This window comes from Trachinotus anak, unplaced genomic scaffold (assembly GCF_046630095.1).
Source record: "Trachinotus anak isolate AG129_WGS33_773 ecotype Australia unplaced genomic scaffold, CSIRO_AGI_Tana_v1 ptg000014l, whole genome shotgun sequence".
Lineage (NCBI taxonomy): Eukaryota > Metazoa > Chordata > Actinopteri > Carangiformes > Carangidae > Trachinotus > Trachinotus anak.
The window spans coordinates 14,850,001-14,875,272 of record NW_027273865.1 but is presented as its reverse complement, the minus strand read 5'-3'; the positions used below and the strand labels follow the sequence as shown (position 1 = coordinate 14,875,272).

Genomic DNA, 25,272 nt, shown 5'->3' with positions numbered 1-25,272 from the left:
ACATTTCCACCTTCCTCTTGACGGGAGCGGAGGGCTGCAGCTTCTCTGCGCTCCTTCTCCTCATCCTCATTCCTCATCCTACTCAGCTGGAATTCCCGCTGCAAAATTCCCACGGTCTTTTCCAGCTTTACAGCAGCACATTATGGTGGCGCGGACAATTTTACTTTCACTTAATGTGCTCACCACTGCACCGACAAGACAGTGACAGATGACTTATGGAAATACTTAAGTTGATTTGCATGTGGGGATATGCGCAGAAATTTTCCTCCAACTGCTGTTTTCTGAACTTGTTTGCATAAAAACAAGTATGACGGGTTTTTTTTTTTTTTTTTTTTTAAGTTTGCACTTGTAACTCCATCAGCCTACCGGATAAAAGCATATGTCCAGTGCGCGTAATACAGAGGTCCCAGTGGTTTTCGCTTGGTCCCACATTAGTGCGTATGGCTCACCTCTCCATCACGGCGCATCATTAGGATACTAGGGGTGGGGCGACAGCCGCCTGTCCCGGTAAGGGGAGGAGAGAACAGGGAGCAGAGGCGGTACTTTCTCCGCGGCTCGTTTCTCGGCGCTGGAGAGTGTGGGACCAGGGCTGGAGAGACCGCCGGGGAGCATCAGCAGAACCAGTCCAGCACGGAGCCTCGCCTGGCCGACCGCTGCGCCGTGCACTCTTCTTGGGGACTGCACAACATTCCTGTGAAATATAACTGCTTTTAATGGCATGTGGCTTGTAACTTTACTTCTGCTGTATTCTTTGCAAGAAGGTAGGTTGGAATTGTGTCTCTTCAAGTGTGTTGCTTATCTGCATGCTGTCTCCTCTCATCTCCAGTGCAATGCTGAAGTTGGCTGCGCGTATTTAGCAGCTTATCAGGTTGGCTTGAATTGGTCAGATTCACAAAGGAGGGGACAGAGATGTCAAATCAAACTCTAAATCACCTTTTGGGGGGGAAGACACAACTTTTTCTAAATGTTTTTGAGAGGATACTTTCCTGGCTCCAGTCTTCATTTTTCCCCCGAAAGAGTGCTCGGATTCTCTCCCACGTCCTCGGTGTGTCTTTATGATGAGCCAATAATATGATTCAAATGATAAAAGGGCCGATCGATGAGCATTAAAATCAATATGCACTTAATTTGGGCGACCGCAGAGGAAAACCACAGTAAGATCTCTGAGGTGCACTGGTGCGCTGGTTAAGGCGGAAGAGGCATTAGCGTTTTGCGTGATGGATCCGTGGAGGTGTCGTGAACATGGAGGCTGCGGAGCACGAGGAGAGGCTGATAAGGATCCGCAGGCGCGCGCGCGCACGGAGCCACAGCCGTGCGTTTCCACGCGGAGGTCCGAGTGGGCAGAGGGGGTGGGGGGGGGTGGGTTTAATGCATTTGCTGACTTTTCATCTTCTGCCCCCAAAACAAATAAAGGTGCCAGTGTGTGCGTGTGTTCGGTGCGTGTGCACACATATGCGTGTGCGTGTTGTGGTTTGGAAGCGGAGGGAGGCGTGGGGGGGGGGAGGGGGGAGGGGAGGGGGGGGTGTCTCCAGGGGTTAGGCATCCTTTGTATCAGTTAATTTTGTTTGGAAGGAAACACTAAAGTAGTGCGTAAACGCCTGTGTGTGTGTGTGTGCGTGTGTGCGCGCGCGTGTGTGTGTGTTGAGGAGTGTGTGCGGCTGTGAGGCAACAAGGGTCAATACATTTTATGAGGGACGTGTGAACTGATGCTTGGGGGGGTGGGGGGGGGGTATTGAGCGCCGGCCTTTAATTTGTAGATAATGTGCCCCAGTTGGACATTTGAAAGGCGAGGCCATATATTACAGTTTATTTTCTTTGATCAAATGCAGGAGTGTCAGCATGCACTCTCAGCTGTTATCATCCCTGGTCTAATTATTCATCCACCATTTTCCGTGGCACCAGATTCTACTGATTGGCTTCGCTCTAAATGCTGCAGATGGGAGAGAATGATTCAGTTGCCTTTTTAACTATGAAAGATTTTGCTCACTTTTGTTATGTATGAATTTCTGTTACTTCGCAACAACCAAATCATGAAAAAAAAAAAAAAAAAAAAAAAAAAAAAAAAAAGCACCAAGATTTTAATTTTGGTTTGTAAGTGAAGATGCCTGATTATGAAGCTTATGAGGCTAAAAATCTGGACTCGTTTTAAGCATTTGTTTGTAAGTGTGGGCAGAAGGTGTGTTTCGTGTATGGTCCTGCTCCCCATCACTGGCCTTTGCAGTGCCCTCTGCCAGGCTGCAGCTGCGGCGAGGACTTCTGTGCTGTTTTTGTTGTATGTAATTGGATTACAGGGTCTATTTCGATTATACACACTGTACATCGCCCTGTCCCGTGACTGAACGAGATGTGCTGTGTGCGTGTGTGTGTGTGTGTGTGTCTCCGTGTGCATGTGTGTGCGCTGATTGGAGGAGGGTCGGGGGCTGCAAAACAGCCAGTAGAGCGGAAAGAGTGCTTGAGATGGGAGAGATGTAGATAACGCAGTGGAAAACAAACTTCCATTTTCCGTTGCTTTTCAGCGCCATGTTCCGCTCATTTTGCACGAATCAACTGTGATTTGTTGTCTCATGTGGCAGCCGTGTATTTTAGATGCATATCATTTTTCATCAACTTTATTTTAAGGGGGGAAAGGTAGGTCTATTATCATACATGCATATGCATTAGTACTGCGTATTTTCCTGGCTCGGCCGCGCCTCCTAGAATGGCACACACAAATCTCTGCTCATTTCCCCCCCATCAGTGTGAAAATATATTTCAGATCACACCACTATATTTATTTAACAGAATTTAGTTTTTTACCCCCCCCCCCTGTTTTTGATTCGACATTCATTCGTTCATTACTGGCCGTTTGTTGCCTTGGTTTGGCTGCATATCAGCACACCTGCACCCATGAGTGGGAAGAGGAGGGGGGAGAGGAGAGGGATGGAGAGATGGAGAGATAGATGGAGGGAGAGGAGGAGGAGGAGGAGGGATACACTCATTCTTCTTTGTCATGGTTTGGGAGGTTGCTTGTCATTTTATGGAAATAAAATTGAGACAAACTCAGCTGAGGACTGTGTGAGAATCTGATTTTAGGCCTGGCAGGCCAGAGCAGGGCCTGAGAAACTGAAGGAGGCTTAAATAATTATTACACTTAATTTCTCATTTTTAAAAATCAGACAGATAAAGGAAATGCGTTTTACTGTTGAATTTGAGCAGTTTCAGTCGGTCATTGTGGAAATTTCAGGGGAGCTTGCCGTGGAGTGATCGAGTTGGAGGGGGAGCTCTTGCTATAATTATTTCATCAATTAATGTGATTCCGGTTTTATCCAGTTTCGGTCGACAGGCCTCCTGCAACACATACTCGACATTAAACTGAATATTGACCGTGTTGCTCCTGCGTGGATGTAAAACACTTCTGCTCCTGTATGCATGCACTTTATTTGTGCATTTGATGGACTGAGCATCATGTTCTCACCGTTTCTCCATGTAGTTACACCGTTAGTGTGCGTGTGTGTGTGTGTTTGGATTAAATGTCAATTATAGATACCATTTAATGTCAGCATTTACTTTCCTTGATTCCAGTCAAATAATACAGCACTGGTGGTGCGGGTTATCTCATCATGGCTCAGGCTCTTCATTTACTCATTTACAGGGGACTCCTGTGTGCTCTTGAGCCCGGCGAGAGCCGCCGATCTGCGGCGTTGCAGACCACGGGCCGTGTGTGAATCTGGAATCAAAACAGACACCGAGTGGAGAGCAGTGCTTGGAGGGGGAGCCCGGTTATTGCGGGATGAGTCAGACTCTGGTGGCTACCAGGCTACACTCGCACGATGCGCTCAGAGTTGTTGCGTCTGGCTCGGATAACTGACGCTTCAGCTGCTGGTGGAAGTTGCAGCTATGGCAGAAACTCCGGACCTGCTTGTCTATCTTCCTGCCATGACGTTTAAGTGTTAAGCTGTGAACTGCGGGCGAATTTGTCCTTATTTGATGACGTGAAGGTTGCGCTGCGCGAGGTGCAGTTCAAGACGCACGGTTTTGGTCTGGTCCGTGTGGTGCAAAGTAAAAGTGATTTGTGAAGGTGATTCAATACTTGTGCAAAACTTGGAGTGAGAGATTGTGTATATATGAGTCTTTTTTTTTTATATTCCCATATTCAGCGAAGTGCCTTTGCCTGGTTTTACTATAGAACAGGGCCAGTTAAAGGGCAGTAAAAGGCGAGACCACCTTTTTGAACGCTTACTACCATCAAGCCCGCATATCACGATCTGTTCGTAATTAGTTAACAAACTCATAGCGAATTGAGATCAATGCTTTTGGATGGAATTCACCGACATTACAACCATGGCACACGGTACTTTACAAAAAGCCACATTAGGTCAAAACGCTTAAAGGCCACTGTGTGTCTTACTTCTCCCGCTGTGCCTGCGCAACCTGTCAGTTGTCTTGGAGAGCGTAACAGCGACATGCCACTCTCAGGTTAGCTCACCTCCCTCGTTGTGCCCCGGCGGCCAAAGCCTGTTTTCATTGTCAGGTCTGGCAGTGGACCGGCGCAGCGCAAACGCGTCCGTCTGAACGGGTCATTCGGCCTCATATCCAGAGACACACCATCATTTCAGACCTCTGCACTTTTACCTAAGCAGGAGATTCTTAGCACAAACTGATCTGGTGTTTTTGTTTTTTTTTTTTCTTCCATTTCTCTTAAGTAAGATGAGGCTGTATAAGTTAACAATAGTGCAGGCCTGGACTTGGTAAGATGGATAATATTACACTGAGTGGATTCAGTTGTCATGCAGCACTCACAAAAAAAAAAAAAAAACAACAATCCCAGCGTTCCCTGTGGGCTCAAATGTCTGTTTGTCATTATGCAGCTGTAGATCATCTAGTCCATAGCAACAGCGTTGTTGTTGCATTAAGCTGTCACACAGACAAGTGGATTTTGACCACTCACTCAACAGGCTTTATGCACAACAGCAGTGTCCGGTAGACCGGTGTCCTCTCCAGTGTCTCTCCATCAAGATTGATGGCTATGTCTTGAATAACAAAAAAACAAAAACAAACAAAAAACAAAAAAACAATCACACTTCAGCATCTCACAATCGGCTCTCTCTTTCACTCTGCTCCTCTTCCTCTCTCTCCAGTGTTCTGCTTACTATCAAACAATTTATGGCCCTGTCTCTGAGGGAGAATAGGGAAAAAAAAAAACCATCTCTACAAATCTGACACTCACTTCAACAGCGGAAATCATCTTTTTGAAGTGGGAGATGTGAATTTTCAAATGCTGAAATGGCTGCCTAATATTTTACTTACACTGCACAAACTGTGTATAGGGGTTGTTTACCACTTCCTACCTCCCTCCCCTGTATGTGTGTGTGTGTTTGTGTGTGTGCATGCATAGTGTATTCACATCCCTAATATCATGCCATGCAGTTTTTCTCTCTCGACTCCAGTGTGTCTCCCAGTGAAATGACACCATGTTAGAAATTATTTCCTGTCTGACTGCACACAAAAGCAGACAGTCACATTGTCATGCAACCCTAATGCATATCTCAATCTGGAGTCATTGTATAGTAATCTAACATGATCATATCTTTTGCCTGTTATACACTGCTGTTTTTCTGTAGCATCACTACAAAGACAGTATTTCCACTGGCTTCAGTGCTTCAGCTGTTATTTGGCCCGAATGTGTTTTGTGTGCTGTTATCTGTAGTGCTACATTGTTCACTGAACAGGAAATCTACTTGCTATTATGAACGTATATGTGCAATCTGAAATGTGTTTATGTGACTTTGTATGAGTGTGTTTGAAGGAGAGAAAGAGTGAGAGCGGGAGGGAGAAGGAGAGGGATTTATAGCCCTGTTTTTCTATGCACATGATGGCATGAATCTCTCTCTCTCTCTCTCTCTCTCTCTCTCTCTCTCTCTCTCTCTCTCTCTCTCTCTCTCTCTCTCTCTCTCTCTCTCTCTCTCTCTCTCTCTCTCTCTCTCTCTCTGTGTGTGTGTGAATGAATGTAGATGAGACAGAAAAAGCTGCATTATGCATAGCGGTTCACCATAGGCAATATCCTTGCTTCTCCAGCATACATATTCATACTCCATTTTCATATCCACTGCAAAAACAGGAAAAAAAGTGCAAATGTATTTGAGTGTACAGCAAAGAAAGATTTGAGTCAAAAGAAAAACAGAAAAGAAAACACAGGCAAAAAGAAAAGTGAAGGTTAAGAAAACCGGGGGGGGGGGGGAAAGGAACAAAACAAAGATAGTAAAGGGTTCACTCGACAGGAAAGGTTTGTGGGTGTTTCATCCAAAATCACTTTGACCTTCTTCATTGTAATCAGTGTATTCAGGCTTGAAGACGGGAATCAAAATACAGTTCATGAATGGATGAATGCTGCTCCTTTGCTCCTTATTTGTCTGCTGGGGAAAGGGAGGAAACAGAGCCTGGGGCTATGACAGGACTCTGATAACCATCTGAGGTTAGATGTTGCCCAAATAAAAAGGAAAAACTAGGTTATTTTCCTCCAGTTTTTTTTTTTTTTTTTTTGCTTTACAGTTTATTATGATATTCGACCGATAGAATTGTTTATTTTAGTTTACCTGTGATCATTTATACAATTTATTACATTACATGAAAAGTTGGGATTAGATAATTTGTTTATGTCCTTGGTCATACAATGTAATGCAGCTTACTGCATTTTCAGATGATGATGATGAAAATGATTGCTGTCTCATTTGCATATCTCAACTGTCAGGTAAACTGGAAAATAAGAACGCCACTACTGTCCAACAAAAAGTTACGGCTCTCTTTTGTCAGTATCATATCACACACGACCAACAGCTGCAGCGAGGGAAGCCCTCAAGTGAGAAAATCCTCTTTCCCTTATGATGTGACTACGATAAGACACGTGGTCGACATCGTCATATTGGTCTTTTTTTGCTGGAGGCTGGAACCCATGCGGTGTGTAGAGTGGCGTTTGCTTCCATGTGGTTGTATTCATGTATCTTTGCGTGCAAGAGTGTGTGAATGTGAACTCAGTGACCTGAATTCGTACCGCAGGACAAAGCAATTAGCCATCACATCATATGTGCTGCTTTTCAGAGGTCTTTTTTTTCCCCTGCAGGATGCTGATGTTGTAGGATCAACACCGTTTCCCTGTGAGGTTGAGTTGTTGCATCTGAGCTCTTTTAGTTTGAGGCCACTTTTGATGACATCACAGGACGGCTTAAGGTTTGTTTATTTCTGAACAGGTTATTCAGTTGAAGAGCATAAGTAGTGGTTCCCAAGCTTGGAAGTCGGGAGTGAAATGTGAGAGGTTAACAGATGATTACCAATCAAGGAAAACAGAAAATTTAAGTCATGCTTCATAAAATTGTGTTAATTTACTCAGACATTCCTCTAATCTTTTTCTTTTTCTTCCAAATAACTGGATAATTTTACCTCTTTATACCTTTAAAACTATTCATTCATTAAGGAGACAGAAGCCAAAAGGCTGGGCACCATTAGTCAAGCAGTGATTCCCTGCCATTCCCTCTACTGCAGTTTATGCAGCCGCTCTGATAGTTTAAAAAAAAAATGGAGAATGGGATTTAATGAAAAAAAAAAAACCACATAAGCTATATCCACATATTCGTGTTCAAGTCCAATGTCAGCACTCAAATTGGATTACAAACTGGCGTGATGCTGATTTATAAACCGCGACAAGCAGATTGCACGCTTCAGCACCGATCGAAGTCAGTTGTAACAAGTTTTGCATGAAACATAGTTAGCATGTGGGCAGAGAAGTTGAAATAAATAGCTAAAGTGAATGAATAAATGGCTTACACATCCATCTGCTGCAACTCTAAGCAGTAGTAGTATGAATGGCCAAACCTATTGGGGGGGAAAAAAAAAAAAAAAAAGATGATGCCTAAACATTGACAGCTCCAGGATGACTTGGTCTTGTTTGCACTCACAAGTGCAGCCGCAGATCCAGCACAACCACTGTTTTCTCTGTGATGAAATAAACAATTCCATGAAGACATCTCATCAAGTGTGTATAATGAAGGCGTGCTGGAGCCTGCAAGGTGACACTGGCCAGAAATGTACACCAGTCTGAAGCATATTACATTATTTTGTGATTACTAGTGTGTGACAAGATGATGTATTCTGAACACATTCTTCTATAGTGATATTATTCCTTTTGTGAGGCCTTTCACACCTAGAATAAGTTGCTTTCGTCATGGAAATATTCTGCTTTCTATAAATAGCATTTGTCATTAGAGAGAAGCGGGTCACTGTCATCACATATCATCTGCTAATAGTTTCCTGCTTGTTTGCTCGGTATGGAAACACTTCCGTGTGTGTTCACCTCACCCAGCGGTGCATTGTGGTGCTGAAAGTGCAGAACAGTCAGCCCAGCAGAACTGTGAGAGTGATTGACATGGATTCGAACTGTAGGATGGATTGAACTTGACCTGAATTTGGATTTTTGAACACAGAGGATCTGCTCCAATTTTAGCTGGTAGGCAGGAGAACAATGACTCTCTACCTCCTCAGCATCTCTCCCGTGCTCGTACACACACGCACTTACAGTCCCGCGCTCCGCACATGCACCCGAGCACTGATCACAGCGTCCTCCTGCACGCCTCACACCTCCGCTGTTGGCTGAGTTTGACATCAAGAACTGAGGCAGTCATTTAACATTAACCTCTCTATCCCTTTGACCTTACCACACACATGCACAAACTCACTCACCCGGTTGCATCCAAACAACTTTGCACCTGAGCACCTTTCCCCCAACCAGCCACCCGTGTCCTGTCTACAGTGTTGCACTCCTGCCCGGCTCCCCGATCTCTCCCTCCGCTCCACACCCACACATGCACAGAAACCAGGGAAGTCGGACATCGGCCTCCCACGGCAGTGCGATTACAGAGTGGATAGACCGTGTGTGTGTGTTAAATGTGAGAGGAGATTATGTGGGTTTAACTCTGTACGTCTGGCATACAAATTCCAATCACATAACACTGCCTGTGTCTGGTGTGGCAGGAAAAGACAAGAGAAAGTGTGTTTGAGGGGTATCTGGGAAGGTTGAGAGAAGGATGGCAGATGTGAAACAAAAAGAAAAGGATAAGTAACTCAAAAAGATAAGATAGAGGGATACATATAGATGCATGAAGTGTCAGACAACAAACAATGGCAAGAGTGAGAATCAACTTGTGTCAGTAAGGGTTTTATCCCTGATCCCTGCATTTCACTTCTGAGCCTTTTCTCATGTGATTCATCCCATTCATACCATTTTATTAATGTCCTTATGTCATTGTGCAGAACACATACAGATATAAAGAATGGTCTTTTGTATCAGCCATTCATCCATGTTCTTGCCATGTATAAAGAGCTTAAAAAGGCAGCCAATGGGCTTCTGTCTTTTATTTTTATGGCTGGTTACTAATGATATCCATTGATGTAGAGGATCTGTAGAAATTAGAGCTAAATGACATCTGATAGTGTTTTTATATCTCCATTGATGTGCTTTAGCCAACACCCTATTTCCTCCCAGTACAGAGAGAATTAAAGAGATAGGGCTAATCCAGGCATTGTTGACACAATCCAGGAAAAGGGATTAATTAAGTATCATTGTCTGAGAAGAAAATTCTCTGGCTTGGGGCACAGCGTCTTCCCCTGGCCTCCAGCCAAGCTGAGCTCAGCACTTCTTTACACTCTACACCCCTGCCCCCACCTTAACACCCCCCACCGATCCCAGCAAACACACACACACACACAGAAACACACATCTTAAAGTATACCTCGATGCCCCACTCTATGCTGGAAGAGAAAGGATATATGGTCTGTCTCCCCTACGACAACATATCTGGCAGCAGCTCTTCATATGTGCCACAGCAGCGTTGTTTTGCAACATCTGTGGTATCTGGCCAACTCCTCAGGCTTCTCCAGCTGCAGATGGAGGCCTTTCTACAATGATGTGACAGGCCTTGAGTGAGACAAGCAGCAGTTTGCTATCACGACTGTGTTCATGCTTTGTTTTCCTGGATGACAGAGGATACCGGTAATGATGAAGGTGACCAAAAGATGGAGGTGGGTGGCAGGTGGGGTTGTTGAGCTACGTGACCCATTTTTCCCTCTTCTTGAGAGACAGATTTCCAAAGGACTGCCTGGATGCATTACATTAGATTAGAGATATTAGGATAATGCATATGGGGTGAGATGATGGCTGTAGTCTGGCACACTTGGAGGAAGTTGTCTGGGTTGAGGTGAGCTGGATGCTTGCAGACCCGTCTTACATACTGTGTTTGTGTGTCTGTGTAAGCTTGTGTTAGCTCAGTGAGTTGACTCATGGAAAATATTATAAATACATCTGTAGTACACATTGTGCCTAAAAATAACAATAAAACACAAGACCAGGTCAAGTATGGAACATGAGAGAGTGGATATTTTTTAAATCAAAGTTTGTGCTTTCATATCACACGTTACATGATTGTCACAACTTTTAATTATTATTTATTGAATAAAACATTTACTTTGATCAAAACTTTTCATATCCAAAACGATTGATCCCATATCTTACAAATCATTGCCTCAGCATTCAGTTCAACATCCATTTTAGTAAAGAATAGAGACACAGAAACACTCAACATTGCCAACCATGTCTTTTAGTTAATAATTACTGCATTTGTGCACATATTGTGTTAAGACTTTGTACTTACATTGTATTCTTTCATCCATGTAAGTTGTGTGTGTAGGCAGGTTAAGTGTTAATATGTTTCTGCATTATTTTGATACTGGAAAATAGTTACTTATTAGTGTATTTTTTAAGCAGTGCTATTTTATATGATGTTCAGATTTATTCCATTACCAGTTTTAAGTGTAACTGAAATGATGAGTGTTTCAGCTTTCACTCAGCAGTGCTTTTTGATTGTCCACATGCTCCCTCTCCTCATACCTGTCTGACCTGTGAATGTCGCCTGACACTTAACTAACCAACTCTGTCTCCGTTTCTCTCATCCTAACAGTCAACAGTGAGGATGTTGTCTCTACGCGGCTGTACTTTGTGAACGCCTCCCTGCAGCGGGTGACCTTCTCCAGCTCGGTGGGGGTGTCCCTGCCCTGCCCTGCGGGCGGCGCCCCCCATGCCGTCCTGCGCTGGTACCTGGCCGCCGGAGACGACATTTACGACGTGCCCCATATCCGCCACGTGCATGCCAACGGCACCCTCCAGCTCTACCCCTTCTCTCCCTCCGCCTATAACAGCATTATCCATGACAACGAGTACTTCTGCACTGCTGAGAATCAGGCAGGCAAGATTCGAAGCCCCAGCATCCACATCAAAGCAGGTGAGGCCTGGACACACTTGATGTAGACAAGGCCAAGGGTTAAAGGGATTTAGTTTAGTTTCCAAAGGACTTTACTGATTTCTCCTACTTACAACGTTTTAGGTGTCTGCATACTTTTTGTAGGTATTTAAAGTGAGGTCAGCTTGTAGCAGCAGTTAAATCTTCAGTCTAACTTATATTTCCACCCCTGAAAACAGCATCTACAGTTTTAGATGACAACATTTAGACTATTTTGATCCATGCTGTGCATGATCCTTAACACCTTGGACAACAGAGCAGCCCAACAGCATCTATACTATTGATACTATTCTTAATATACAATGCATATGAATTTATTGTGTTACCATTAAAAAAAAAAAAAAAACATCATGTGTGATTACTCAGAATTGTATCTTAACAAAGAGAAGGAGTGGGACAGCATTGCCTTTTCTGCATTGATATTAACACTCAATCTTTAAAGGTGTACTCCTCCAATTTAGTATTTAGACCTTCATTGAGAGTGGGACTCACAAGACAATCATTATAATAAAAGATTAAAAAAGAAAGGTCAAATTTGAAGCATCTGAAGTGGAGACACACTGACTTTTATTCTGTAGTACGAAGCAGGCGTTAAAAATGAATTCTGAATTCTGACACTGAATTCTACAATAACTCAATACTGTCTTTCATTAGACCCTTATCCAGGAAAAACACCCATATCTTTCAAACTCTACATCTCCAGTTTGTCACACAGATTTTCTGTTCAAAATTTTAAGCCCAATTCAAGATAACCCTGATGACATCAGCGGGGTTACTGTTTAAGACTTTGAAAATCTCCTTCTGGAGCCACATAAGAAATTATACTTAACTACTGAGTACATTACATTAAACAGCAGTTTACTTGCCACTCCTTGTGACAAGTAAACCCGACACACGTGTGTAAAATTGTTTGACTGCTCCTTTAAGGTTCTGTCTAAACTAATCTCTTTCAGATCATTCCAAAATATTTCACTCCACTGCATCTTTATGAAAGTTTGACTGAATACCCAGCTGGGGGCAGTTTACTTTGGCACACATTGAAATCGTCACAACAACATTACCTAGCATCTGTAAATGTGCTCACCCAAACGGCAGTCATATTGGCTTCCTAAACCAACAACTTCTCTCAGCGGGGGTGAAGTGTCTGAAAGCGCCACGTCTTGACCCTGTGTATTAAAAATCCTCTGGAAGACAGACACACAGTCACATAGACAGTTGGTTGGGTGACCTGTCCGCACTCCCTGCCAAGGTCAAAGCTGGAGAGAGGCGCTGAACGCACAGAGGGAAGGTGTTACTGCTCTCTCTCACAGTAACAAACACACACATAAACATCATAAACACATGCGTATGACCTAATGTGATACACACTGGATACACGTGTATACAACAGGCGTGCACGCATGTATGTTCACATGCATATGTGCATGCACGCACCCACTCAGACACACACACTCTTACATGCACACCAGCCTGTGCGTAGCTCATGCCAGCAAGCCTCCTGTCTCCCAGTCTCTCCATCTGTCCATGGACTGGAAAGTCCCCTAACTACACACACACACACACACACTCTCACTCACACACACACACACACACACACACAGAGCCATTTTCATCAAGCTGGCTCTTGGTGTTTAGTTGCCAGCTCTTTGTCAGGGTGTTTGGCAAGAAAGATTTTGGAGAGTCAGCTACAGACATGGAAAGATGTGAAAAGAATCATAAAAAAAGTAGATTTTCAGGTCATGCTAATAGCCAGGCAGACATTTTGACTGTGTTGATCAATCCTGCATGGAAAAACAGTCTGCACGCACATATTCACAAACAAAACTATTCTCCACAATTATGCTGGATTCTCCTCCTCACCACCACACACAAACACACCCATATGGCCTGTGTGGTCCCAAGAGGAAGACAGTCCCTCCAGCGTGAGAGTGACCTTCTAGCCAGCCTCAGTGTTGGGATGACCTTCCCTCCCAAATAATTACAACAATTAATCAATTAAATGCTGAGGCAACCACAACTCCACAGCTCCATAACCAGGGCTCACGTGCATGTGTGTGCACCTCATTACCTCCAGAGTCCTGCATATCTCTCTCACACACACACACACACACACACACACGTGCGCGCGTGCATGCACACTAACTTACACGCTCACACACATACACAACCCTGTAGTTGCCATGGGCGACAGAGGAGTGAGTGCCAGGGTGTGGCATGCCCTGTCTCAGGTGGCGCAGGAGAATGATGACAGCTGACAGCTCAAAGTGTGACCCCCCCCCCCCCCCCCCCCAAAAAAAAAAAACTCTGCCCCACCCCCACACCCCCTCCATCTCTCTCTCTCTCTCTCTCTCTCTCTCTCTCTCTCTCTCTCTGTCTCTCTGTCTCCCTTCTCTTCACATCTTCACATCTCTCTCTATCCCTCCCCCTCTTTCTCACCCTCTCCCATGCATGCTGATTGTGGTCCAATAATAGCACTAGCACCTGTCTGGATAGCTCTACATTTATGAAAATCACTATGTGGGCTGCTTTTCTTCCTGTATATGTTTTTATTTGGCTCTGTGATTGCAACTTATCTAGTTTTCTGTGTTTAGCTTCTTTAGTGTCTTTCTAAACGCCAGTCTGTTGCTGACATTTATTTGTTGGTTAAACATGTTAGATAGATTGAAGGACTTAAGAATGGGATTTGAGAGACAGTGAAACACCCCCTAAATAATAATTACATCTTGGACAAAAACTATTTCAGGAATGTTACAGAAAGAATCATTATATATTGGCAGTCCAGTGCAACTTAAAGTGCATCTACAATTTGGTCTTCATCCTGGACTGGTTCATTCTCAGACTGAGGACTCTTACAGTACTATACCAGTGTTTTTAAAGGTTTTAGCTCCTTAACTACAACTTATGTGTACTGACTGTTTAATACTGCTGATCATTTTCAAATGCATGTTGTAGAATTTCAGATTTTTGTATTTATCCTTTCTTTTTTCCGTGAACGCCATTGAATTTCATTCATTTTCCAATGGTAAATCAAATAGCAAACTTCTACAACTTGCTAAAGTTGAATAATAATTCATACTGAACATCATCTCTGGATTATTTTCCCAGTTGAGGTCAGTTATTTTTATTATTTCAAATTTGTTTTGGTAATTCAGTGAATAAATACAAAAAATACATTCAAAAATGAGAAACACCCACTACAGTTTTCTCTTGCGTACCCTATTACTCACTTCCACCCTGTACTTGTGCCATATGCACATAAGCATACACAATAATGGTTGGCGAGATCTGGTAAGATTTACACCAATAGTTATTTTTTTAAATCATATTTCTACTTCACTTTCTTTCTAAACTAATTCTTCATTTTTCTGAAAGGTGTCATGCTAACTGTCCTGTACTGTTTATTTCACCCAGTGAAAGCTCTTATGTTTCCTGTGACTATTTATACATTTATTTGCCAAACAAGAATAAAATGTATTGTGTAGCAATAAATTACTTTTCCAAAATTCCCAGATTGTCTTGAAAGGAGGAGCCTAACCAAGACAAATTTAGTAATTAGTTAATATAATTATTAATAATAATAATAATAATAAAGTAACATAAAGTTAAACTTTACATGAACATACAGTATGTGCTTTGCCAGATTATCTTCTAATATGAGGCTGTACTGGCAGCTCCCAGCTTTATTCCTAAAATCTTCGTAGTCTTCCTAGTTCTTTTGTAACATCCCAGTCACTGGCTGAACTTTCACCTCCCAGCTCTGGTTTTCATGATACTATATCCTTAGCCTCAAATCAAATATTAGCCTACTAAATAATATATATAATAATATTTAAAATTTATATTTTATATTTATGTTAATTTCTGCCTATTTCAAGGCTGTTTTGAAACCTGAATTGTGCCTAAGTTAACACACCATCTCCACCTATTCTTTCCTTTGGAAGAATAAGGAAGGCAATCTGCCAGCTGTCAAACTGAGTATTATCACAGGAAAAAGGCAGAGAAAATCAATTTCACATTGACAAAAAGATTCAGTTTTAAGCCATTTTTGTGAATTTGGCCCTAACCCCTAAAGCAAAGCTTTTTTTGTGTGTGTAACATATCCAGCTTTTTGGCAGCATCTATAGCATCAGGAACAAGGTTGTACTGTCTCCTCTCCTCTCCTCTCCTCTCCTCTCCGCTCCTCTCCACTTTTGGTAAAAGGACCCAATGACAAAATATGTGACTTTAAAAATGAAAACACGCATTTTGCACATACAGTTCGTCATGATCACTTTTCACAAGTCATCTGCCTGAGACCCAGGGTTTCATGTTTTGTGCACCCAACACCTCCTTGCACAAACTTAATAAAATGAAATGAGGACACCTGTTCAGTGAGATCACCTCGTCTCCCTTTTGTCCCGACTAAAACACACAAACCTACATAGGCCCGGGCCAAGACAGCAGGTGTTTAAATCCCTTTCCTCCATCTGCCCTCCTCATCTCTTCTCTGTCTGACATTTCCTCACTAATACAGTAAGTAGGGTCCCTGAACCTGATACACAAGAACTGCTTTTCTGATCCATTCAATAATGAAACCTGCATCCACTCATTTCTCCTGTATTTCATTATTTCTCTCCTTCTCTCTTTCTCCTCTGTGTTTTTGCTGCTCGCTTTATGAATAAGTAAATGCAGTATTTGGTTTCCCCGTCGTTAATTATTGAAGCGACAGTGATACAGGACTTGCCTCCCAGTGCACCCAGTGCACCAGACCCATGTTTTAGCTCGTTCCTAGGCAACCAGGCTGCATATAGTCAGGCATCAGTAACATCCTAATGATTCTGCTGCGCATGCGATGAGGGGGAGTGCAATTTACACACAAATCAGTTGGGTTACCATTTGCATCCTGTCACAAGGCTAAAGAAAATGAATATGTAATGTTTTTTTTCCCTCTGTGTCTTTCATATCTTGGAAGAGGAACGTGTGTTAAATGACAATGCTATCACAACAGTTGCTTCTTACTGGAGCTGGTTACATGGTTGTGTACAAGGGCATGTTGCCATACAGGGCTTATCTGACTGGTTTTAACAGGGAGAGAGGTGGTTAGACAACACTTTTGTAAAGGTTAGCAAGTGTAAGACACGCTGGGGTCAAAGCACAGGGAATACAAACCTGAGGTGACCTTGACTGGATTTGAACCTCCACTAAACTGACAAGTGATGACTGTCGTCATTGTGCCGAACATTTACAAGCTGTCAAGCTGATTTTAAACACTCTGTGAGAGGCTCAGTGGGCATTGGGGATTTTCCCTGCTATTGATGAGAGGCAGCAGGGTCAATCAGGGAGTAAATAAATGATTGAAAGAATTGGCTCGGCCACAACAGCCGAGGCTGCTCAGTCGATTCTGGCTATTGATCTGCAGGTAGACGGCATCAGTGGGAAGCGGGGGCTGTTTAAATGAAGAACTGAAATGAAGACTTGATTGGAATTATTTGTCCTTTAGCTTTGATTTGCTTACAAATGAGGCTTCAGCTCAGATTAGTGCTCTGTGTGTCAGGTGACCGATGTGAGATGTGAGATGTGCTCTCCAGAGGATATCTCACTGCAACCACTGAAAAAGCTCAGATACAAAGTAGCAAGGCAGCACCACAACTGGTGTTCAGTCATGCTGTATGGTGCAAGGTTAAATTTCAACAATCCTGCTTCACTCTTAACTCCTTTACAAGTCAGGAAAGAAAAACGAAAGGGTCCAAGGTTCAGCCACTTATGAAAAAGTAGCACAATGTGAAAGCAATGGGCAGAATCAGACAAAGACTTGGAAGTTTAAACCTCAGACTTTAAGGTGAAAGACTCCCCACCATTTGGACAAGGACATTGGCTTTGGTTCCACTGGGTTCCAGTGACAGTGGCGGCTGGCATAAAGCATTATTAATGACCAAGGAAACTGGCCTTCAGGCTAGGCGTTAATTATATCACTGGAGAGCTGGGGGAGAGAGAGCGAACACACAGGAGGGTGGGGCCACTCCCTGTGTTGTGTGTGTGTGTGCATGTGTGTTTTACATTGTTAAGCCATTACTGTCCTCATTTCCAAAGGAAGCCTGGTTGATAGATTGTGTTAGATTGTCATGCCAGAAACATGGGCCTGATCTGATTTCTGTAATTTTGTTTTTTTCTTTCTTTTTCATGTTACTCATGTCAAGTAGCCGCACCTTTGAAAGTGTCAAAGTTATAGGGGAAATATTTGGCAACAAATATGATGAGGGTGTAGTGGAAGCCCACAGAGTCGAGCTCAGTTCAGTTTAGAAAACACATCTCCCTATTCATTCAGTCAAGCCAGCATGCCCTTGAACTACCTGTCTCTCCTCCTCACCAAAATAATCCATTAATTTAATTTCACTTTACTTAATTTATTTAATGAAAATTTATGCTCTGATTCAGCATTTCACATTTCTCACTAATCTAAATGTGACAGAGTTAACTGGAGAGATAATTTGGTTAGCTACAGGCTACTGTTTTCATCATTAAGCCCGTCTTAATCACCACCATCCTTTCTGTACACTGGCACAGACTCACAGCCTAGTGCTCTGCATGCCATGTGCAGGGGGTGTGTTTTTGCTGCCTGGCGCCTGCATGTGACAGTTCCATCGGCCGTGAGCGACCCTCGACTCCTCGCCGTCTCATAGCATCTGTGGCGTTGTTCTTTAAAAGGCCGAGGACCACTCACTGTGTATCCCCTTCAACGCAGCTCCAAGTCAGCCCTCCTTACAGTCATTATGTGACTTTAAATCTGGGGCTAAAGAGAGGAACATTGGTCTAATGTGGACGGACAGAACACCAGACAAGTTTGTTTACAAGACCTGCCCCTGCTTTTACAATGGGTTAAAGAGGATACAAGGATGTCAGCTGTACAGGGTCAACACAACAAGAAGAATAAATTGTTTTACTTACACAGTGCTGATGCAATTAGTCTATTAATCAAGTAGCAGACAGACAGAAAATAAAACGGCAAAACATTTTAATAATTGATTAACTGTTTAAGTCATTTAGTCATAAGTCATTATAACCTGAATATCTTTGGGTTTTAGTTGTTTGGACAAAACAAGCAACATGAAGATCGTCATTAATTTTGCTGAATTACAACATTGCATGGTAACACTACGGCCTTCTGTCAGTGGTTCGGTATCCTAAAGGTCTAAAAGGCCTTCACTGGTTCCACCTTTGCAAATGTGACAATTTTCCACTTTGCAACGTCTTTTATTAATTCTTTAATTGAATATCTTAGAAGATATACTTCCAGGCTCTGGGGAACTGTGACAGACATTTTTAAGTGTTGTCTGACATTCTCTGGCAAGTAATTGTTCAAAAATAATCATACAGTCCTACTGTACTAAACTGTGTTAGTAATTTTCACTTTCAACACTCAGTCATTGGTTAAATCTTCTGAAACATCCATTATTACCACCAACCAACACCCCTCCTCTGACTAACTCCAGCTCTTTTCTCCACACACCAGTGTTCAGGGAGCCCTACACAGTCCGTGTGGCCGACCAGCGCTCCATGCGGGGTAATGTTGCCGTGTTCAAGTGCCTCATCCCCTCAGCTGTCCAGGAGTACGTCAGTGTGGTGTCTTGGGAGAAAGACACCGTCTCCATCGTCCCAGGTAGGAAATTCAGCCAAAGATAGTCATTAAAGGTTCACAAAAACATGAACTAAGTCAATATGCAGGAAAAACCAGCCCCACATCCACCTTGTGTTACTGGCCTTTTGCAATTCTGCCTCTCTTGCTGAAATGTACCGTCATTGTACGACCATCTGAGTTTTATTTGGCTGAGTGTGTGCTTGCTCTATTTGATCAGTTGGTGGGTAATAATGGAAAGCAAATGATCTAATGTCATCCCAATATGTCAGTGGACTCAACAACATTTGCCCTTAGAGAAATGAGAAATCTCTCCTGTTATTTTTAGACTGACTAAAACCACAAATCCTGAGCTGTGTCAGCATCTGAAAAAATGTGATCTTCTTTCCAATTTTATTGTAATGGAGATTTCCTCCTCGGCTGCCCTGTTTGTGATTGTTGACAGCCTTTAATCGATACTAATCAATTTATTTGTGCCAGTGACATCTCCTGTTTTGTCAGTGAGAGAAGAAAAAAAGAAAAAGCTCCAATCATTCAAGTCTGATGAAATGGCCCTTGCCTGGCACATCCCTGGCTCTTCACTCACTAACTGACACTGCTGTGGTTAATAGCTGTGTTACAGGGATAAATCAGGCATTAGTAGACATGTGCTGTATGTGTGTGTGTGATTGTGTAAAGGACAGAAGGGTGTGTGTGGAGTTTCTAATTTGATGAGTGATAGATCTGTTTAGCTGCTCATCACAGTCACCCAAAAGAGAGCAGCCACACCTCTAGGGCTCTGCCGTGTCTGGAGCTGTTCTCTTTGCTTCATTTGATCCTCTGTTCAAGTCATTCGATGTTTAACTGAGGAATGATAATATTAGTTTGAAACTGAGCCTCCTACATGCTGCTGTATGCCTGTGCATTGGTGTTTATGTGGACTGTGTGTTTGTGTGTGTGCATGTGTGTGGAGGCCTGTGCGGTGCAGTGTTAACATTTGCTCCATGGAGCAATGGTAAATTGCAGGGTGTCAGATGAGACTGTTTAGGTCAGATGATACGTATTGCTCCCTCTGCCTCTTATCTTGCTCTCTGATACCGAGCAGCCCTTTCATCTCTCTCAATACTGTGTGCGAGTGTGTGTGTGTGTATAGAGGTGTGTGTGTGTGTGTGTGTGTGTGTGCATTTATGTGCCTCTTTGTATGGCTCTGTCCTTCACACGGGAGCACTCATTGATCCAGCACAGCTGTAGTGCGTGCATTTGTGTGTGTGTGTGTTTATGTGTGTGTGTGTGTGTGTGTGCTTGTGTGGCCTGAGGGGGGTTTCCAGTCTGGATCGATAAAGCTTGCTGTTGGATTCCCCTCTCTCTTGTCACGGATCCCTCAGTGTGAGAGTGGTGAGACCGGGCCAGTCTGTTTGACTGATAGCTCTGTGTGTGTGTGTGTGTGTGTGTGTGTGTGTGTGTGTGTGTGTGTGTGTGTGTTTGTACAAGCCACTGTATCATGGCAGTGTGGTGAGAGCTCAGTGGGAGTATGTTATTGATCAGCTGATGGACGTGTTCGGTTAAACATGCACATATGAACAAGCAAGAGCATGTGTGTCAGCATGACCACACACACACACACACACACACACACACACACACACACACACACACACACACACACACACACACACACAACACACACAAACACGAGCAGTTTTTTTTTGGCTTCGCTGATCAGTGTGCCTTTAGATGCCTCAATAAAAAAATGGTTATTTATGATATGACCATAATGTGCTTTTCTTATTACTAATTTAATGTAAAAATAAGTTTACAGCAAAGAATTTATATACGTTTTGATCATGTGCATGTTCCAGAATTACTATTGATGATATTTATTTACTCATTCTCATTGTACATACTATAAACACAGTAAAACAGCATTTTATAGTGGAAATGATTAGTTGTTTCGGTAATCCAATAGTCATTTCAGTTATTTTTCCAGCAAATACCATAGAACATTTGCTTGTTCTACTTTCTCCAGCATGAGGATTTGCTGCTTTTATCGGATTTATATCATTGTAAACTGAATAAGTTTGGGTTACAGTCTATTGATCAAGCAACACAAGACATGAAGATGTCACCTTTGGCATTATTTACTATTTAGTCACATTATTTACTATTTAGTCACATTTTATTTGCAAGATGAATCAATTAATCAAAAAAAAAATATTCGTTAACTTATTTGATAATGAAAATAATGGTCCTGCACCATCTGAATTTGCATTTGAAAAGGTTTGAGAGCTTTTTTTGTTTTCCCTCTTTCTCCCTCTCTTTCTCTCTGCAGAGCTAATGAATAGGTCTTATTAGTAACACAGTGCTCCTCTTCTTCTCTCCGTCCATCTTTGGCTCGAAGCCTCCTCTCATCTCTTTCCCTCCCTGGTACAGACTGGTGGCCTGTGTCAGCATCGTGGCCACACACAGACACACACGCAGACAGTGTGCACGTGTGCGCCCCTCCCACCCCACTACACTCCACCACACACCTCATCCATCCACCCATCCACCCATCCACTCCATCTATCAGCTCCTGGTGGCATGTACAGCTTTCTCTCTTTCGATAGCACTCGAGATGCTCTAGTGGTTTGCCATTTATTAGGGACAGTGTATGCCAAGGTATCGGCCTGACAGGATGACACATGTCATACAGACGGCCGTGTTGGTCAATAAAGCTGAGTTTGAATGGGCTTTGATGAAGAGGCAGGAGGGTGTTTGCTGACAGCTGGCCTCACTGCGAGGCGACCCTGCCTGGGTGTCGTGTCACTATTTGACAGCCAGATCTGTTTGTGTTGAGGCCCGTTCAAGAAGCGGGTGTCTGGGGGGGAGGAGGAGGGGCGTAGACAGATAGATAGACAGACAGTCAAACAGAGGAGGGCTTTGTGTGTTGACTGGCTATGCTGGTTTTTACTCCCATGTCATACCTTCCCTTCTCCTGCTATCTCTCTATCCAGCCATGTCTCTCCCTCTAATTGATGGTTTGCTGGTGTTGCTGTCGGTTAGAAAATTAGCATTTGTTTGCTTGTCAGTTAGGGAACTGAAAGAGGATGCTCTGCTGACGGATGGGTATGAAGGAACTTCATCTGTGTGTTTATGTGCCTGTGCGTGTCTGTGTGTGTGTGTGTGTGTGTGTGTGTGCGCGCATGTCACTTTGTTAGTATCCATCTCCTCCTCCAGCTGGAGCTTAAAACAGTGTGAGTTTTATCTGGTCGCCATGGTAACGGGTGCGAACCGGCGGGCGGAATGAGGAAGGTGTGAGGATGCATCGCTGCCTGATTTTTATTAGTGCATCACCACGGCTCAGCTCCGCCACACTCGTGTACATGCACACACACACACACACACACACACACACACACACACACACACACACACACACACACACACACAAACAAACAGGCACAGAGCACATAGCTGCATATTTATGTACAGTTCAGTGACAGGTAGTGTAGATAGGCATGTCCTCACTGTCAAGAGATAAACACTTTTCTTTCTTTCTTTATTCGACTGTGATTTTATAAGTTGTAAATTTCATGGTGCATGGACTAGAATAGGATGATGATGCTGTGTGTGTGTGTGTGTGTGTGTTTTTTAGGTGACACTGTGTGCCTGTACAGACACATTAGAGTGAGACCAAATTGGCTGGCTCAGTGTATCAGCAAATATTATCTTATTGCAGATGTATTGATATCTGTGTGTATGTCAGCTGATAAGTAAAATGTATTACAGAATAGCTGAAGATATGTCTAAAGGCATTTAGTAAGAGTAACATTTCAAAACAAGTACAGTTTTTTTGTTTGTCTAATGTGGAAATGAATGAATAGATGGGATCACTATTGTAAAATTTCACACATTAGATATAGCTTTTTTTCTTAAATTTCTTAGACACAAACATAATGCTTCTGTGAATCATGTTACATGCTGTGGTTGAAGATATTAAACTGAATAACATGCTTGATTAAATGTTGAAAAAAGCATTTACAGTATGAGTCATATTACATTAATAAATCAGGCTAAGGAATATATACCAACCTTTACCAACATGATTTAGCTGTTATTTGAGTTATATATAATCTGCTACAAATATTGTTTCCATTGGAAAAAAAAATGTGTATCGTAAATTGTTCAAAAATTGTTCAAAAGTTCAAAAATTGCTCCCACTCCTCTGCTTTATTATAGGAAGGGGCTTCAGAGATAATGACACAAAGTGATAGATAGATAGATAGATTGAGTCAGTGATTGGTTGATATAATGAGAGGGAGAGAGGTGAGGGTGAAGAGGAAGCGGAGAAGTGTGACGCCTGTATTTTTGCATTCATTGATTGAGGTTGTTTAATCCCCCTTCTCTTTCACACACACTGCCTCTCTCTCTCTCTCTCTCTCTCTCTCTGTGAAGTGTAGCGTCACCACAGCTGCTGCAGCTTCTGTCCCAGTCTCCATTTTGTTCGCCACTCTGCAGAGGCCCTGTACTCTCTCTGCCCGTCTGTTTATCCACTCTTCTCTTAACTTTATCCCTCTCTCAGTCTCCCTTTCTAGAGCCACTTATTAGGAGACAGCGAAGTGACAAAGCATCGTCTTTTCCTTCCACTCCATCAAACCTGAAAGTGAACAACAGACAGGCACAAAAAAAATGGCAGAATAGGCAGAAAAAGAAAGACAAAGTGGCACAAAAGCATGACATGCTAAATTATGCAGATGGAAAAGTGGGCATTGGGATGGAGGGATGATGGAATGAGGCGGGTAGGTATAAGAGGACAGAAGAGGGGATGGGCAGATGGACAAAGACAGAGGTGTGTGTGCTCAGTTTTCTTGCTGTCCCCAGCACCCCAGGGAGGAAGAGGAGGCTATGGGGTTTAAAGCCGCTGAGTCCTGCCATTAAAGATGCATCTGACAAGTGCTTAATGCCACCCCCATGTGTTTCTCCTTTAGACTTTTTTTTCTTCATCCCTGTAAGTTTTTGGCCATTAACCATTACACACATCATGCCCATCAATGTGTGTTTGTCTTTAGGATGGTGGCAGTTTGTACCGAGTGTGAGGCTGTGTGTATGTGTGTGTGAGAGTGTGGGACGGTGGGGGTGTAGCTGTGGAGGGGAAATGGGTGGTGTTTACTTATTGATGTGTGTTTATGGGCTGTGGTTTGTGTGTGTGCGTGTGTGAACCTGGCAGTGATGCGTGTTAGGTTGGGTTATTTATTCAGCACTCATGTTTGGATGTTTTACAGAGAGAACAGGTGCAGAGCGACTCTGAGCTTGCTCTGTTTGAGCGGACCCTGTGTGTGTGTGTGTGTGTGTGTGTGTGTGTGTGTGTGTGTGTGTGTGTTAGTGAGAGAGAGAGAGAGAGTAAGACACAGGGGCATTCACTGCTGTCCAGGCACTGATAGGGCCGCAGTGTTTATCTGTGTGGATGACATGATTGTGTGTTGAAAGGAAATGATGATTTGTAGCTTTCAAGATCCAGTGACTGATAAATGTCCTGATTATCTGTAAAGTGATAGATAGATAGATAGATAGATAGAAAGATAGATAGATAGATAGGAACATGGATGTTCTGTGGAGAGATTGAAATGGCGGGAGAGATGGAGGGAGATTGAAGAAGGGAGGGAGGTAGGAAGTGAGAGAGGGCTGTGCACGAGGAGAATTTCAATGGCACTCCAATCATGCAGGCAGTCTCGTTAGCCCAGGGAACATTTGCATAGCGCTTCGGCGAATTCATTTGGCCTTACTCAGAGAAGATGGCTCCCTTTCCTCTCTGCTAGTTAGTTATTCATTAACCACTCACAGCCAAGGTGTGCGCTAGTGCATGCATGTGAATTTTGTCGGGTGCGTTTCTGTTTGTGTCTGACCTGACGGCCGACACAGTTTGGTTTTTGTACTGTATAGTCCCTGTTGTTTGTGCATGAGATCATTGCTCGCTGTGTTTTGCAGCGCGGTGGTGTGTCTGCATCTTTTTGACTGAATGGCTACATGCCTCATCGCATCCGCCTGCATCTATATACTTACAATAGTAGAGTAGGTGCATGCCAGCAGACAGAATCGCTGTCAGATATTTTGCCAAATGCAGAACCGACGTCAGAGCATTACTCATCACCCACCACCATCTCCTCGCCAACACCCTCTTCCTCTAACCGTGATGCTGTGCCTCAACTTTGTGTATCACTGCTCATTCCTCCCCCTCCTCCTCCCCCTCCTCCTCCTCCAGCCCAAGGAACTAATTAGGGAAAAAAATACATGATGGGGGTTCAGACAATCAGATCTATACTTGAGGCCATCACTAATGGGGATCATGACTTGCCTAAAAAAGCACGTCACTTGTAGGGTGGG

General features: G+C 43.2%; 1 protein-coding gene across 4 annotated transcripts in view; it reads left to right on the top strand.

Moving 5' to 3' along the window:
* The first annotated feature begins 254 nt into the window (after positions 1-254).
* The window catches only part of dscaml1 (Down syndrome cell adhesion molecule like 1), a 98,204-nt gene continuing 73,186 nt past the window's right edge, over positions 255-25,272 (top strand). For 2 of the 4 annotated variants that reach the window (XM_071496604.1, XM_071496603.1), the window contains exons 1-3: positions 261-761; positions 10,983-11,303; positions 18,811-18,957. In XM_071496604.1, coding sequence (XP_071352705.1) covers positions 719-761; positions 10,983-11,303; positions 18,811-18,957 — 511 coding nt within the window. In that variant the 5' untranslated portion in view covers positions 261-718. Of the gene's footprint in view, positions 762-10,982; positions 11,304-18,810; positions 18,958-25,272 lie in introns of all 4 variants that reach the window. The other 2 variants (XR_011693473.1, XM_071496602.1) reach the window with 2 other exon arrangements.